The 16,149-nt window shown below is 36.5% G+C and overlaps 1 protein-coding gene across 4 annotated transcripts in view; it reads right to left on the bottom strand.

Moving 5' to 3' along the window:
* Positions 1-16,149, bottom strand: part of Sass6 (SAS-6 centriolar assembly protein) — a 29,294-nt gene that overhangs the window by 11,050 nt on the left and 2,095 nt on the right. For 3 of the 4 annotated variants that reach the window (XM_042678781.1, XM_042678780.1, XM_042678785.1), the window contains exons 2-10: positions 11,235-11,295; positions 9,346-9,425; positions 8,843-8,947; positions 7,664-7,835; positions 7,050-7,115; positions 6,186-6,305; positions 5,291-5,482; positions 223-417; positions 34-123 (exon numbers count right to left, since the gene is read on the bottom strand). In XM_042678781.1, the coding sequence (XP_042534715.1) occupies positions 34-123; positions 223-417; positions 5,291-5,482; positions 6,186-6,305; positions 7,050-7,115; positions 7,664-7,835; positions 8,843-8,947; positions 9,346-9,425; positions 11,235-11,295 (1,081 nt within the window). The remainder of the gene's footprint in view (positions 1-33; positions 124-222; positions 418-5,290; positions 5,483-6,185; positions 6,306-7,049; positions 7,116-7,663; positions 7,836-8,842; positions 8,948-9,345; positions 9,426-11,234; positions 11,296-16,149) is intronic. The other variant, XM_042678782.1, reaches the window with a different exon arrangement.

The raw sequence follows: 16,149 nt of genomic DNA, 5'->3' as shown, positions 1-16,149 counted from the left end.
AATACTAATATTCTATTAAATTTTTAAACAAACCTTCAGAAGTTCTGTTGACAGTGATTTTATTGTAGCTTCAAGTTTTCCCAGCTGTACCTGATTTTTCTCACCACTTTCTTCTAAGGCCACCTGATTTTTAAAAAGACATGAATAATTTGCATATTTGTGTTTGTTTAGGGAAACAACTTGCAATGTAGTCACTGATTTATTTAGAAAAAAATTTAAGACCTTTTGTTCCTGCATTGTGTCAAATGCCTCTTTTGTTCTTAAAACAAGTTGGTCTTTATCCTTGATTTCCTGCTCTAAAACTGCCACTTTTGTTTGCAGCTGATTAATATGCTTTTCTTTTTCATGGCATTCAGCATCTAGGGTAGAATTCTCTCTTCGCAAAGAGAGAACTTCTTGCTTAGTTCGTTGCAGCTCCTATGAGAAAAAAAGAAAATAGACATTATGAAAAAATTACCCAAGATTGTTCACTTATAATAATTAAGGTATTTAAAATATAAAAAATGTTGGGTAGGAGTGACAGAAATTATTTGCAGTCATGGAACGTTTTGAGTCAGCATTGATTGAAAGCATTCTGCTCTGCTGTTACAGTTCTAGATTTTGCCGAAAAGGCAGGAGGAGATAATCTACACGTATCTGAAAGCAGCTATGGTTTGGTTTTGCTAGTATATCTTTTTTTTTTTTTTTTTGTCAGATGTGAGGCTTTAACTCTGGGCCTGGGCACTGTCCCTGAGCTCTTCAGCTCAAGGCTAGCGCCTTGAGCCACAGCGCCACTTCTGGTTTTCTGGTGGTTAATTGGAGATAAGAGTCCCATGGACTTTCCTGCCCGGGCTGGCTTTGAATCGCAATCCTCAGATTTCAGCCTCCTGAGTAGCTAGGATTGCAGGTGTGAGCCACGGGCACCTGGCACTAGTACATCTCTTATCAGCATCTGAGTGAAAATTGAATGTCTAGGTGTTTCCAATCCTTTAACTTGGAACTTATCCTAGGCTTCTTAAATTTCCTTCAATGAAAGCATCCTGCTCCTACCTTGGGATTCTTCATGGATTTTGCTGAGAAGGCAGCCATTTTAAATAATCGTTCCCAAGGAGTATTGGAAAGAAGTTGCTGATCCATTTTTACCATTTCTCCAAGGATGCTTTTGAAACTACATCATCATCCTTGGCTGAAACCAACCAACCTTTCAAAGCGAAAATCCAAATCCCATAATGAGTAGCACTGCCTCAAAGGTGATGACAAAAAGGAGTATGCAATCCCTAACAATGACCTCGGAAACCCAAGATTGGGGTGATCTTTGTTATTCACCACAACTTTAGGACCTGGTGGACAATGGCTACAACTGGTCAGAAGAAATACCATGGACAAATAATCTGAATCCTGTGTCCTCACAGCACTTGAAAAGTTTCTCTGTGACTGTTGATTCCTGCTTCCAGCTCCATTGCAATGCTGGAGCAGATTGTTCATTATAATGCACACTAATATTGTATTTCAATTGGTCAACACCTCAACAATACTACAGCCACCATGGATTCACTGACCACATCAGACCCTCAAATGATGGATGATCTATCGTTACCTGGTACTGTGGCTTCTGAAATCCACTGGCACAGATGAGGTTCAGAAACCTATTTTACTTTTAAAACTCAAAGATGAATCTTTGAGTTATTTCAAAGATGAATCTTTGAGTTCCCTGAAATAGAAACAAGGCAAGAATGGGAAGGCAGGGGAACTTGAACATCAAATGACCAAGTGAAGCAGGTCTGCAGTTACTGATATATTCTGCAGTGAGTTACTCTTAAAAAAAAAAAAAATTGGGGCTGGGAAGGTGGCTCAGTGGTAGAGCACTTGCCTTGCATGCATGAGGCCCTGGGTTTGATTCCTCAGCACCACATACACAGAAAAAGCTGGAACTTGGGCTGGGAAGGTGGCTCAGTGGTAGAGCGCTTGCCTTGCATGCATGAGGCCCTGGGTTCGATTCCTCAGCACCACATAAGCAAAAAGAAAAAAAAAAAGCCGGAAGTGGTGCTGTGGCCAGGTGGTAGAGTGCTAGCCTTGAGCTGAGGGACAGCACCCAAGCCCAGAGTTCAGGCCACACCAATGGACCCCCCCCCCCCCAAAAAAAAAAGAAAAAGCTGGAAGTGGGTGCTATGGCTCAAGTGGTAGAGTGCTAGCCTTGAGCTGAAGAGCTCACAACAGTGCTCAGGCCCAGAGTTCATGCTCCACGACCAGCAAAAAAAATAAAAATAAAATTAAAAAAAGAAAAAGGGAAAAATTAAAGGGAGTAAATTTATGACTAAGTTAAAAAAAATAAGTTGAAGAATATGAGGGAAGAAATTCTCCCCCCCCCAGAGCCCTGAAAGATCTTTTTTATTCTTTAGATTGCTACAAAAACAGTGTACAAAATCAAACTCAAATACCTTTTTTTTAGTTTAAAAGGAATTTAATAAGTTTGTGGGAGAATGTTCTTTTATTCTGAAATTATATTCTATTCTCTCTATATCTTCATTTTATAAGGTTTTCTTAATATTTATTTTTCTATTATTATAGAGGTGGTGTACAAAAGGGTTACAGTTATGTAAGTAATGAGTAACATTTCTTTTTGGATGTCACCCCTTCCTGGCTCCCTCCCAGTTTTTCCTTCCTATGCCCACCCACAAGTTATACAGTTCATTTTCAACATAGTGTCTAGTGAGCATTACCGCTGCATTTGTTCACCCTTTGTCCCTCCAGTTCTGTTACCACCTCCTTTCCCTCCCAAAGACAGATAAACAAGCGAAACAAAAAGAAGACAAAACAACAAAGAAAATGGCGGGGGGGGGGGGGGGGGCAGGGGTGTCCGGTCCTGGGCCTGAACTCTGGGCCTGGGCACTGTCCCTTAGCTCTTCAGCTCAAGGCTAGCGCTCTACCACTTGAGCCACAGCACCCACTTCCAGCTTTTTCTGTGTATGTGGTGCTGAGGAATCGAACCCAGGGCCTCACACATGCAAGGCAAGCACTCTACCACTGAGCCACCTTCCCAGCCCCAGCAGGAAAGTTCTTATCTCCAAACAACCATCAAAAATTTTCTAGTGAAGCTGTGGCTCAAGTAGTAGAGTGCTAGCCTAGAGGACAAAAGCTCAGACTCAGTTCAAGTCCCTAGATGCCACTCCCCACTCCCTACAGAAGGAGAAAGTAAATAAGAATTAAAATTGTTAAATACCCTCAAAGCTAGGGTTGATGGCCCACAGCCACAGTCTGAGACAGAAGACTGCTAATTCAACGCCAGCCTGGGTGGCATAAAACCAGACCAAGTCTCAAAAAAAAAAACCAGTCTTTACTAATCATAAGTACCTAAGACAGACATTTTTTAAAAGACATAAAGGTCTTTCTAACGGTATATGTAAATTATAAATTTGGATTGCAATGATAAAACATATTACTAATTAATCACACCAAGTGAAACAATCTTGATTTATGAATGAATTACAACTAAATTTATAAAAATAATTTTCTATCTTCCTAAATGAGTCTAAGAGTAGCCAAGATCTATAGTTGAGATTTTTCTGACCTTATATGTACAAATTTTTTTTCTCAAAAAATGTCTTAAAACTGCTCAGTTTGTCTGACCAGACTGGGCTACCTAGCAAGACCATGTTTCAAAAACAACATAAAACATACTATATAAATGATTTTATTTACTCTTCACAAAAGTCCTTATATAAATTGCCTAGTCCTTATATAATTGCATATAGTAATAGAATAGACCTATTTTCAGACAGCGTCTCACATATCTGTCTGAGTCTACCAGTTTACTTCATTCATCCCACTATACCTCCACAGAGCTGAGATTACAAGACAGCACTATCGTGCCTGGCTTTCAGATAGGGCCTCCTCAAGCTTTTTTTTGCCCAGAATGGTCTCTAGCCTAATCTTCCTAACTTCACCTTCCAAGTAGTTGGGATTGTGAACCACTAGGCCCAGCCAACCTTTCTTCTTAAATATAATACGTTTTAAAAAAAACCTACAAGCCAGACACAGAGGTACACACCTAATAGTTCCAGCTACTGCCTAAGACAGAGATCAGGAATTTGAGGTCAATCTGGATAACAAAGAACTAAATCAAAAATCTACAATTATCTTTACGTGGTTAATAGGATAACGTCTAAGAGCTGCTACCGTGACACATGTCTATAATTCCAACACTTTGGAGGTGGTCAAAGCAGGGGGAGTCACAAGGTTGAGAACAGCCTGGTCTACCTTGGAGACTGTCTCCACAAGCCCAAATAAATAATAACAGGACACTAATGCTAGATAGGAAACTGTTATCAACGTCAGAGCATCGCCACGTGCTGTGCCACAGCAAGGGTGTTATGCTTCTTTGATGCATTAGGGCATAGCACAGTGTACAGTACTTGCCCAGCACATGCTACCACGATTGGGGAACCTTTTCTCTGCCAAGGTCATTGGATATTTATAATGTCACTCAAATCCATACAAAATGATTGATATAGGCAAACAGGCCGCAGACAGCCAACGAGAGCCAAAGAAGAGCCAAGTAAAAGCACAGGGTCAGAACTGTCATGTACCAAATGGTTTATGGGCTGTATAAATACTGCCAAGATACTGCCAAGCTCCTTCTGCAGCCCGCTACATCCTGGGGTAAACCCCAGTTTCGCAAAAACAAATGAATGGAAGTACAACTTTTTCTGGTGCTTCAAAGAACAACGACAGGCAAATAAAAGATGGGTTCCAATCTGCAAGCTTCTAATTACTGCCTATGTGACCTTAGGCAAATTAATCTTTCTGCATCTTAGTGGCATCATCTGTAATGAGAGGTAACAATACCTACCTTAAAGCATTGTTACAAGAATGGAATTAATCTATATAAGTACTTATACAATGCCTACCACATAGCAAAGGCTCAGCAAATACTATCTATTATTATCTAGTAGCAACACTATTTTACCAAACACTAGTTTGGTATGCTGTATAGACTGAAAGAGATAATTACTAACAGAGTACCTTCTGAGATACAAGCTATAACACTGGATTAATAGTAAAAATACACTAAAACCCTGAGATTTGTGTCCATAAACTACTCAAGAGCCTAATTAAAAATGTTCAGTTTGCCAATCATAATCTTCATTTTCTTTGCAATTTCTGAAATGATTATTCTATTAGCACAAGAGATCTCTGCAGAGTATTCAGAAGACCACCCACATGCGTAATCAAACAAACAAATTTAAATAAAGTAACCAAACTAAAACATCCTTTCCAAATTAGGATAGCAAGAAAAGTCAATATTTAATACCTCTTCAACAGCAGAAAGCTTTGCTTTAAGTTCTCTAACAGTAGAGTCTCCTTTATATTTCCTTTCAGTTAACTCTTTATTAGCTGCTTCTAAGTCAGATAATCTGTTCTGTAGCTGGTGGACGTTTTGTTGATGGAGGATTTCTAAATCTTTTTTCTGCTGTTCATGCTGCTGTTGATATTGAACCTGTGCCTGTTATAGAAAAGTCAAAAACAAATAGGAAATATCAGAGAAAAAAAATGACAATTTCTTCTTTATCATTTATAGATGTTCCTGTTTTCAAAAGATCTATTTACAATTATAGATTTATGAAGGAGAAAAGAAGAAAACTAAAAGTAAACTAAACACCATGATCCACTTCTCTTAAACTCACATGTAATGGTCTTCAAGTTAAGGGAATGCTATAACAGAAGAATATACAATTAAAAACAGAAAAGCCTAAGCAAAACACAGTATATTTAGTATGAACTATTTGTGTCTAAAAAAAAAGAACAAATATTTAAAACTTTAAGTTTTGCTGAAACACTATAATGTTTCTGTTTTTAACAGTGCAGGCCCATGCGTGCACACATACACACAAACACACACACACACATATATGCATACAAACAAATATGTGTTTAAGGTTCAGGCTTATTCTAAATAGTGTACTGAAGATAAGAGTCTTTTCTGCCTAGGCTGGCTTCAAACTAAGTAGCTAGGATTATAGGTGGGGGCCATAAGATTCTATCTTTGAGTAGTAAGACTTTGGAAAACAAACTTTTAACTTTTAGTTTACATAATTCCCTATGTTTGAAAATGTTACAATTTGTATTTACTCCTCTTCTGGCTAATAAAGTGACCAAGAGCAATAAAAAAAATGCTTTTCCAGTTACCTTTAACTAAGTTGGCTTACCTGTAAGGCTTTTTCCTTCTCATTCGTCAGTTCCTGAGAATGCTTATTTGTCAATGACGCCGTGTGTGAGGCCCATTCATTCCGTAACTTCTCTAATTCTTGTATTTTTTCTGACAATGTCTAGAGTTCAGTACAGGATATTAAGATCATCTCCTGAGTACGTTACACTTCTGATTAGAACACAGCAATACTTCCAAGGATATTAAAGAAAATGAAATTATACAGCTTTTCAATTCATACCCAAATCCTTTGTCTGTACAATTTTTTTTATTTGAGGCAATCAAGATCTGAATATAAACAATTTTTGAGCTAAAACAGATAAGCTTAAACTACCTTTTCTTTGTGTGTATGCTGATCCTGAGACTTGACCTCAGAGCGTGAGCACTCTCACTCTACTACTTGAGCCACAGTGCCATTTCCAGCTTTTTCTGAGTAGTTTTTGGAGATAAACTTTCCTGCCTGGGCTGGCTTTGATCATGATCCTCAGATCTAAACCACCTGAGTAGCTAGGATTACAGGCCTGAGCCACTGGTGCCCAATAGATGGGAACTTTTATAAGAAGTGAAAAGCCATTTTAAGCCAGAGGAATGAGATGAATAAAAGAAAAAAATGAGAAAGAATGTTAATGTTACTTAATAAAAGATTTAGAGAAAATGTGTCATAAATTGAGAAAATGTTTGCATGAAATTAAACATCTAAAAGAGAGCATCAGACTAAGAGTTAACTGGTAGATGGCAAAAAGATGAGGAAATTTAATGGTAGCATAGTTTGAAAGAAAATACGTAAATGCTTAGATTTAATTCAAGAAGCAATTCAGAACCAGGGTCTGGATGACTTACAAAAACAAAATGAACTATCAATTACCTTTTGTGTTGAGTTCAGTTGCCTAGTAACATCGTCTAATGATTGTGCCAATGATAATTTTTCTTCCTATTTATAGAAACAATAAGATTATGGAGTTTACAATTTAATTCAACCATCAGTAGCCAAGCTACTCAAAGTGCAGCAAAATAAAGTATCAGTATCATTCTAAAAGCTTGCAGTATCTCAGAGCTTTCAAATCAGAAGTTGCATTTTAGCAAAATTGTCAGATGGTCTATGCACCATTACCATTTCAGATGCACTTATATATAGAATTTAATGACAATATAACCCAAAGGTTCAAGTGGCAATACCATGTTTCCTGTGTCATAATCTAATGTAGATATCTAACATATTTTCAGATGGACGGTATAGGGTAAATATTCCCAAATGATGAAATTATGGTGTAAGAGCTTAGTGCCTAAGGTCATAGAAATTAGAAAAAAGCTGGAATCTAAGTTTCTTAATTGCCAGTCCAGTTCTACACTTCTACATTAACTAAATGAAAAGTAATACAGCATTTTTATATAAGAAATAATGCCAATGTAACTCTTCAATGATGTATTAAAGTATTCTGATAACAAGTTTAAAAGAACAGCTTAAATTTAAAATCTTACCTTGCTACATTTCAAACAGCATGCTAGAAACTTCTTTATCTCTACATCATTTCCAGGTAAGAGTTTTAGTGACAGGTGTGTAAGATGTTTAAAAGGATTTGTCTCTACCACATTTAAAAATACAGCTGAGTTATCCAAAATAGCTGCTGGAGAAACTAACTGCAGCAAAAACCTTTGAAAAGAAGTCACATGGTAATAAACTCAGGATGGTCAAACTCTGCTTTTAAATCATGAGCTCCTCTATTTGGAAAGACCATTAGAGGGAGTAAACAGAATTTATAGAGGTTAATATGAAAGGATTCCCCTGGTGAAGAACAAGACAAATCAGTGATGGGGAATTGAAACAAAGTATATATTTAAAACTCTTGAGTTCAGCAAGACAGAAAACAGTAAAAAACAAAAACAAAAATGCATTACTACAATAGTGACAAGAATACCAGCCCCTTATTCTGAAACTTAGCAAATTATATAAATTAAACATTTATCCTTTTCTGCATGATCTTTAAGAGAAAACAAATAATTTGAATTGATGATGGATTTTTTAATAAAAGAATTACATTTAATAAACCTAAAAAAATGACATATTTAGAAAAACCTCTGGTGAAATATCTGTTTCATATAACAATCATCAGTTGATGGTAAACTTTTCTGGTTTTTAAAAATTATTTTTGTTTTGGTTGGTTGGTTGTTTTCAAGTGCTAAGGATAGAACCCAGGGCCTTTCACATGCCAAGCAAGATTTCTATCTTGATGGTCACCTTTACAAGGATCAAGCCTTAACACCACATGAATATGAATATCTATATACAAGAATAATCTTATTCTCTTCTTCCAGGATCATTATAAAAACAAATACTGTAAGGTATTTCAAATAACTTTAATGGCTATGTCAAAACAAAAATAAAGGAGCAAATATTTTTTTCCTTTTTTTTTTTCTATACTGAACACAGGATCTTGTGCTCGCTAGACAAGTGCTATACACTTGAGCTACACTTCATTATTTTACCATTCTGATTTTAATCAAGACTTCCTAAAAACATGAGATTTAAAAGAGCCTTTATTGCAGTTTTGAATGTAAATAGGTACTTATTACATGGAAAATATCATCCCATCAACTTGTCTTTCAAAGAGGGTCTATCTTGGAAAAAGTTTAATAATGTCCCACCCTCATGGCACATACCTTGGAATTTCTTTGGCATGTTCTTGAGTACATTGTTGAAGAAGATCTATAAACTTTTGTGGGAAAGCTAAGAAGTCTACCAGAAGACCTTGTTGGAATTTTAAACTAACAAAAACAAAAACAAAAATTTGTTTTAGAAATTGAATTACTATCTTACAAAGGTTCTATAGTTCCTGAACATCCTTCATTTATGAAAACTATATTATGTTTATAGAGTTTATTCAATAGGAGAAAATACATCAAGAAATGTAGCTATTAATTTCAAACTTCTGCACTGTTTTAATAGAAATCTAATAGTCTATGAAATATTTTTCAGGGACATCCTAAATAACTATAGAACAAATTGTCCATTACTCCCAGAATAAGTTAATAGGCATGATTTAAATAAATAGTACATGGCTAGAAAATGTACATCAAAAAAAGTACCAATACATTCATAAAATTTAAGAAACGCTCCTCAGATTAAGTATAAGACCAGCCCTGCCCCCGCCATGTTTAGTTACCTTTGAAAATCATCTTCAGATATAACAAGATTATAAAGGAAAAATGGATCTGTATCATCAGTCAGTCGAATAACTAAATCCTAAAAGAAAGGGTTTTTTTTTAAGTATTTTCAGATTTCCTTCTTGAAAAATATCCCAATAACATCAAACATCACAGCTGTACTCCACTACAGCTTTTTCTCTGGTCTGTTTATTAGTCTTTAGAGACTTGAAATCTTAGAGAAAGATACTCTGTGACAACCATAAGGAATTTATAGAAATTAATTAAAAGCTATGAAAGAGTTCAAAGTTTAGGAATATTCTATCAGAAGTCCTGGGTTATTTAGACCATCCCAAATATTCCTTACCACAGAACAATTATATTTTCAGTCTCCCTTCAATTAACTAGTCTGGCATTTCAAAGCAGGAAATTCAGCAAAGCTGACAACTATCCACCTAACAAAAGAGGGAGCTTTTGTCTGAGGCAAAAGAGGATCAGGTGACAGGTTGCCAGGGCTTCCCATAAGGGCATATGCTCTCCTACTCCAGGTGGTTACTGATAGACAGACCCATCTGTTTTCATTTTTTGATGATGCTGGTTCCTTTAATAAAGACCACTCTCCAGGTTGCTAATTTTACAGTGTGACAGATCATCACAGCAGCTAAAAAGCCAACAGAAAAGTGCACTGAAATTATAAACTTCAGAGACCACTACTACAAGGAAAACTGGGCTTAGGAGAACTAATAAAACTAAATATTCAGAGCTGGGAAGGTGGTTCAGTGGTAGAGTGCTTGTCTTGCATGGATGAAGCCCTGGGTTCGATTCCTCAGCACCACATAAGCAGAAAAAGCCAGAAGTGGCGCGGTAGCTCAAATGGTAGAGTGGTAGCCTTGAGCCAAAGAACTGAGGGACAGCACCCAGGCCCAGAGTTCAGGCCCTATGACTGACAAAACAATAAACAAAAACAACAATAACAAAAACACACAAAAACCCCACTAAGTATTCAGATTAAGAACAAGTTTGAAATAAAATCTACTCAGAACTACTAAGGAACTAGAAAAGTGTAAGCCATTTATTAGTAGAGCTAGAAAATGAACCAAAATAAGAATGCAGTATATACTCTCCACCCCACAAAAAAAAAAAAAAAAAGCAATTTGGGTATTGGCTGGGTCTCAGAATACCATACTCTTAAGTAGCGTCTATGTAGGCACTTCTTGAAATTCACTTTAAGATGCTATTAAAAAAAAAAAAAATGAAACTCCTCGTGCAATCTACACACACTTTACTAAAATAAAAATTGGATGATAAAAAAGTGAAACAGGTGTGTTGGGGCGGGTATCAGCCAGAGGGGGTGGGAGAACAGAAGGTGAATCAGGATGAACATGACGGAAGAAGTAGAGGGCAGTAAAAAGGAAAGGAATAGAATCTCTACCATGCACAGCTAACTAGTGTAAGCCAACTTAAAAAAAACACCAAGAACACTTAAACGAACAAACATTTAACTCTCTGGTCTCTACCCTCTGCTCAATGATACATACTTTTGAAAGACACACGGAACTGATGCTCTAAAAAGTTAAGTAAAAGATTCAAATATATTTCCCCAGAGTACTTTATTGTTTTCTCCCATTCATATCATGAAATGCCAATTCTTCAAAGTATCCATACAGACTCTAGCAACTTCTACAGGCTCTGAGTAAACCTAGGGAGACTATAATTCTAATTGTTCATTCTTCTTATATGATTTAGAAATATTTGGTGTAATTATTTTTAGCTGTCCCAGTAGATTTTTACCATCCTATACCACAACAATTACAAAATAATACTAGAAAACAAGGTGAATGTAAACAAAATTTCTTAAGAAAAATAATATCTATAGAAATGATCATATTTTAAAAAAGGAAATACCAACCTTTCTATGAACTGGATTAGAAACTGATTGCAGCTCAATGCTCACTCTCACACTCATTCTCCTAGATAAAAAAACATGTCCAAGTCTCAGAAACAAAAATTTCAGCCTTATTAAGCCACATTCTCTAACAACAATAGATTTTTAGAAAGCACATAGATTTGAAGTTCAAGCTGTTCTAGCAAATAACCTTGTAGTTTTTAACAGAAGACTAAACTTTTCTTACGTATAAAATAGGGAGGTTATGAGAATTAAATAAGATAAACAGTTGGAGGAAATGCTTTGTATTATTGTAGTATATGTTACTGCCCTGATTCTAAAATCGTATCCACTGAAAGACAAACCATCAATTTACATTACTTTTTTTTACATTAAAAAAATTTACATTTTGGGGCTGGGAATGTGGCTTAGTGGTTGAGTGCTTCCCTAGCATGCATGAAGCGCTAGGTTCGATTCCTCAGTACCACATAAACAGAAAAAGCAGGAAGTATAACTATGGCTCAAGTGGTACAGTGCTAGCCTTGAGCAAAAGAAACTCAGGGCAGTAACCAGGCCCTGAGTTTAAGCCCAGGACTGGCAAAAAATAAATAAATTTACATTTCAAATGATCAAATTGACTTAATTAAAGATTCCATTCTAAAAATGTTATTTTATTTTATTTATTTTGTTGTTGTTGTTGGCTGTAGGGCCTGAACTCCTGGCCTGGGCGCTGTCCCGCAGCTCTTCAGCTCAAGGCTAGCAATCTATCACTTGAGCCACAGTGCCACTTCCGACTTTTTCTGCTTATGTGCTGCTGAGGAATTGAACCCAGGGCCTCATGCATGCAAGGCAAGCACTCTACCACTGAGCCACCTTCCCAGCCCATCCATTCCAAAATTTTTACATGTGAATATTAGAACATTTAAGCTATACAGAATCAAGAAAATAACAATCTCTACTCTTTTATATACTTTCTTTCAGATCTAAAAGCTAAATCTGCTTGATATATTTTCTATGCAAGAAAACTGTCAGCAAATGTATTATTACCTATCTTATCCTAGATTAGGTCTGAAATGACACAACCAGAATATTTCATATTATATCTTACAGAGAATCCAATACTGAACACACACACACACACACACACACACAAATTAACCATAAACATTAATCAAGTTGTAGGAAGATGTTTAAATTTTTAAAAAAAGGAAAATTCGGGGCTGGGAAGTTGGCTCAGTGGTAGAGCGCTTGCCTTGCATGCCTGAGGCCCTGGGTTTGATTCCTCAGCACCACATAAGCAAAAAGAAAAAAGCCGAAAGTGGCACTGTGGCTCAAGTGGTAGAGCGCTAGCCTTGAGCTGAAGAGCTGAGGGACAGTGCTCAGGCCCAGAGTTCAGGCCCCACAACCGGACCAAAAATAAATAAATAATAATAAATAAATAAATAAAAATTAAAAAAGGAAAATTTAATTTAAAAACATTAACAATGAGTGGTTCTCAAATTCTTCTGCTAGGTTCAATAATAATGGTTTCTTATGACATACAGGGGAAGAAATTCAAGCTTGTTCATTTTTTAAGTTATTCTTCTAAAGATTTGACTTTTAACATTTCCATATTCTACTCCTTCTGTTCACAGCAATAAAATCTAGACTGACAAAGGAGTAACTTGGAAACAACTGACCAAGATTCAAACTGCATCAATCTTTTTTAAAGTTTAGACTTGTGATTATATTATTTTAAAATGTTTACAGGTGACAATATTGTCAGACACCTTGTATTCACATACTGTTTTGTAGACTGGGAACCTCTTTGTACAACTAAAGATAATAATAAATGTTAAAAAAATGACAAAAGGTTGAGAGAACATGATGTATATTACTTATACTTATAGGATTAAGTTCAGTCCAAATATCAACTCCAACTAAAGGGATGTCAATATCTAATGCTGCAAAAATGGAACTTGCTTCATTGGTGATGAGAAACACATCCTGTAACACCAGTGAGGTATTACCTTGCCGAAACAAATAATGGTTATTGTCTACATACAGTAAAAGTTTTATATAAAAAATAAATAAAATGTGTCATTTAGTTAAATTTCTTATTGAACATAGAATTGGGTGTACAATGTTAGTTGACAGGAGACAGATAAACATTCCACAACTTGAATCTATTACCTGAAAAAGAAGAGCAGCATTAGTCTACACCACAAAGACAGGAAAGGTTTTCTGTCTCTGTTTTATGGCACAGGGGATGAAACCCAAGGTTTCATTCATACTAGGCAAAGGCTCTCCCACTGAATTATACCCCCAGTCCATGAAGAATTACTTTTAAAACAATGTATTATTTCTTTTCTTTTCTTGGTATCTGAAAAACTGTACATGAAACAGATTAGAATAATACTCCAATTCCACTTAAGCTTTCTTTGGGGAAAAAAAACAAACCACCACCACCTTAACTTCCTAATTTGTAGAAACGAATAAATTCAATTTGATGGCTTGTGCAGATCTTTTTTGCTCTACACTGTTTTGTTTTAGTGCTGTTTTTAACATGAATCACCATAGTGGCATGATACTGTACTTGACATCTAGTTTTTGTTTTGTTTTTTTTTTTCATTTTATTTTATTTTTTTTTGTGAACATACTATACAGAGGGGTTACAATTACATGGGCAGGATAATGCGTACATTTCTTATCAAGCATTGCAGCCTCCTCCTGACACCTAGTTTTTTATGCTTCACAGTTTTGGAGTCCTTCCATACTTCAAAAATTTGTTTAAAAAATTCAATCTGGTTACATAAATCTGAAAGTTATATTGCTATAACCATCAACCAATCATACTGCATATATTTGAAATGCCTAATATATTAGATGTGAGGGAGAAAATTAAAATTAAGCTTAAAAATCAAATATGTTCCACATGTCTAGTCCAAAATACTCCCCCCGAAATTTGTAGAAAAATCTGAGCTTCCAGGGAATATACTATCTTCAACTACAAATCTTATTTGCTCCATTATAAAGGTTCATGACATAATAAAGCAATATAAAGAAATAAAATCCCTAATAAAAATACTACTTCTCATTTCAGTAAGCATACCACTTTGAACACTACATAAATCTGCATAATATCCACTGGGACAGTTAGATTTGGATAGATGTTGTTTTAAACAAAGAACATCTTTACCACCCATCATTAGCAGAACTAGATTCAAGCCTGCTGCTGTCACCCAGTAGCTGAGACAAATAAAAGCTACTCTAAGGCAGGTACTATGTGGGTGCTAGGGATACAAACACAAACAAACATGGTCCAGATGAGGTTAGATTAAATGACTTTTCCCTAGATATGCTTCTGATTTTATTTCAGGGATTCAAGAGAGGGAAAGGAAGGGTTATTAATGCCTACTGAGAGCCTGTGATACCTGTATTTCACCTTAGCTAACAACAATCATCTTGAGTAAATATTATCACTCTTAACAGATGAGGAACCTGAGGCACATATTAGAAATCAAATTTCTTGCCTATATCATGCTAGCTAATAAATGGATAGAGGTAATTTCAAATTAGGCAACTTTGAAAGATCCTTATAGTGAAGGGATTTAAGATATACCTTGAAGTTATGAAAGAAAAAGTAATGCCTTATGCATTGTTCTGTGTGAATTAACTCCTGTCAACCCCAATAATTCTATGTAATAGGTAGTTATTATAAATTAAAATAATTTTTAAAAGATGTAAAAAAGTTTTTAAAAAATTGGGGCTGGGAAGGTGGCTCAGTGGTAGAGCGCTTGCCTTGCATGCTCGAGGCCCTGGGTTCGATTCCTCAGCACCACATAAGCAAAAAGAAAAAAGCCGGAAGTGGCGCTGCGGCTTAAAGTGGTAGAGCACTAGCCTTGAGCTGAAGAGCTGAGGGACAGCGCCCAGGCCCAGAGTTCAGGCCCCACGACCGGACCCAAAAAAAAAAAAAAAAGTTTTTAAAAAATCATATAAGCAGGGTTAGGTGGTTTACGTGAATAGTAGAGTATGTGCTTAATGTGTGCAACCCCCAACACCAACCTTCTGCCCCTCCAAAAAAAGTAAATAATAAACAAATGGTATAAGATGGACAACTAAGTAACAGTTTGAAATGAGATTTAAACCAAAACAATCTAGTTCCAGAACTTGAACTCTTAATTTGTACCATGCTGCTTCTCCAGGGGAAATTTTATTTTATTTTATTTTTTTGGTTGTGGGGCTTGAACTCAGGGTCTGGGTGCTGTCTCTGAGCTTTTTCCCTCAAAGCTAGCACTTTACCACTCTGAGACACAGCACCACTTCCTGTTTTCTGGTGGTTAACTGGAGGTAAGAGTCCCTGGACTTCTGCAAGTCTGACTCTGAACTGTGATCCTCAGATCTCAACCTCCTGAGTAGCTAGGATTACAGGTGTGAGCCCTAGCACCCGGTTCCAGGGGAAATGTTTTTCTTTCCTCAATTAAAATGTGAGTCCCATGATAAGCACAATGGTTATGGGTTAGTCTGTCTGGTATGGAGTTGGGTACAGAAGGGAAATTCATCTCCTGAGCACCACGGACAGCTCCTGGCACATAGTAGGCATTTGCAAGTATTTGTTGGGCTGAACAGGCCTCGAACACTTACTAAAGAGTTTAGAAGCAGGGTGCTGGTGGCTTATGCCTGTAATCCTAGCTACTCAGGAGGCTGAGATCTGAGGATCTCGGTTCAAAGCCAGCCCAGGCAGGAAAGTCCATGAAATTCTTATCTCCAATAAACCACCAGACAACCGGAAGTGGCACTGTTGCTCAAGTGGTAGAGTGCTAGCCTTTGAGCTGAAGAGCTGAGGGACAGCGTTCAGACAGAGTTCAAGCCCCATGACTGACAAAAAAAAAAAAAGAGTTTAGGTTATTCTTTCTATATGTCAGGGGGGTCAGCAAATTGTTCTACTGTAAAGGACGAC

Source organism: Dipodomys spectabilis, unplaced genomic scaffold (genome assembly GCF_019054845.1).
Source record: "Dipodomys spectabilis isolate Male_0828 unplaced genomic scaffold, ASM1905484v1 ptg000002l, whole genome shotgun sequence".
Lineage (NCBI taxonomy): Eukaryota > Metazoa > Chordata > Mammalia > Rodentia > Heteromyidae > Dipodomys > Dipodomys spectabilis.
The sequence above is the reverse complement of the archived record's forward strand: the minus strand, read 5'-3'. Positions and strand labels throughout refer to the sequence as shown.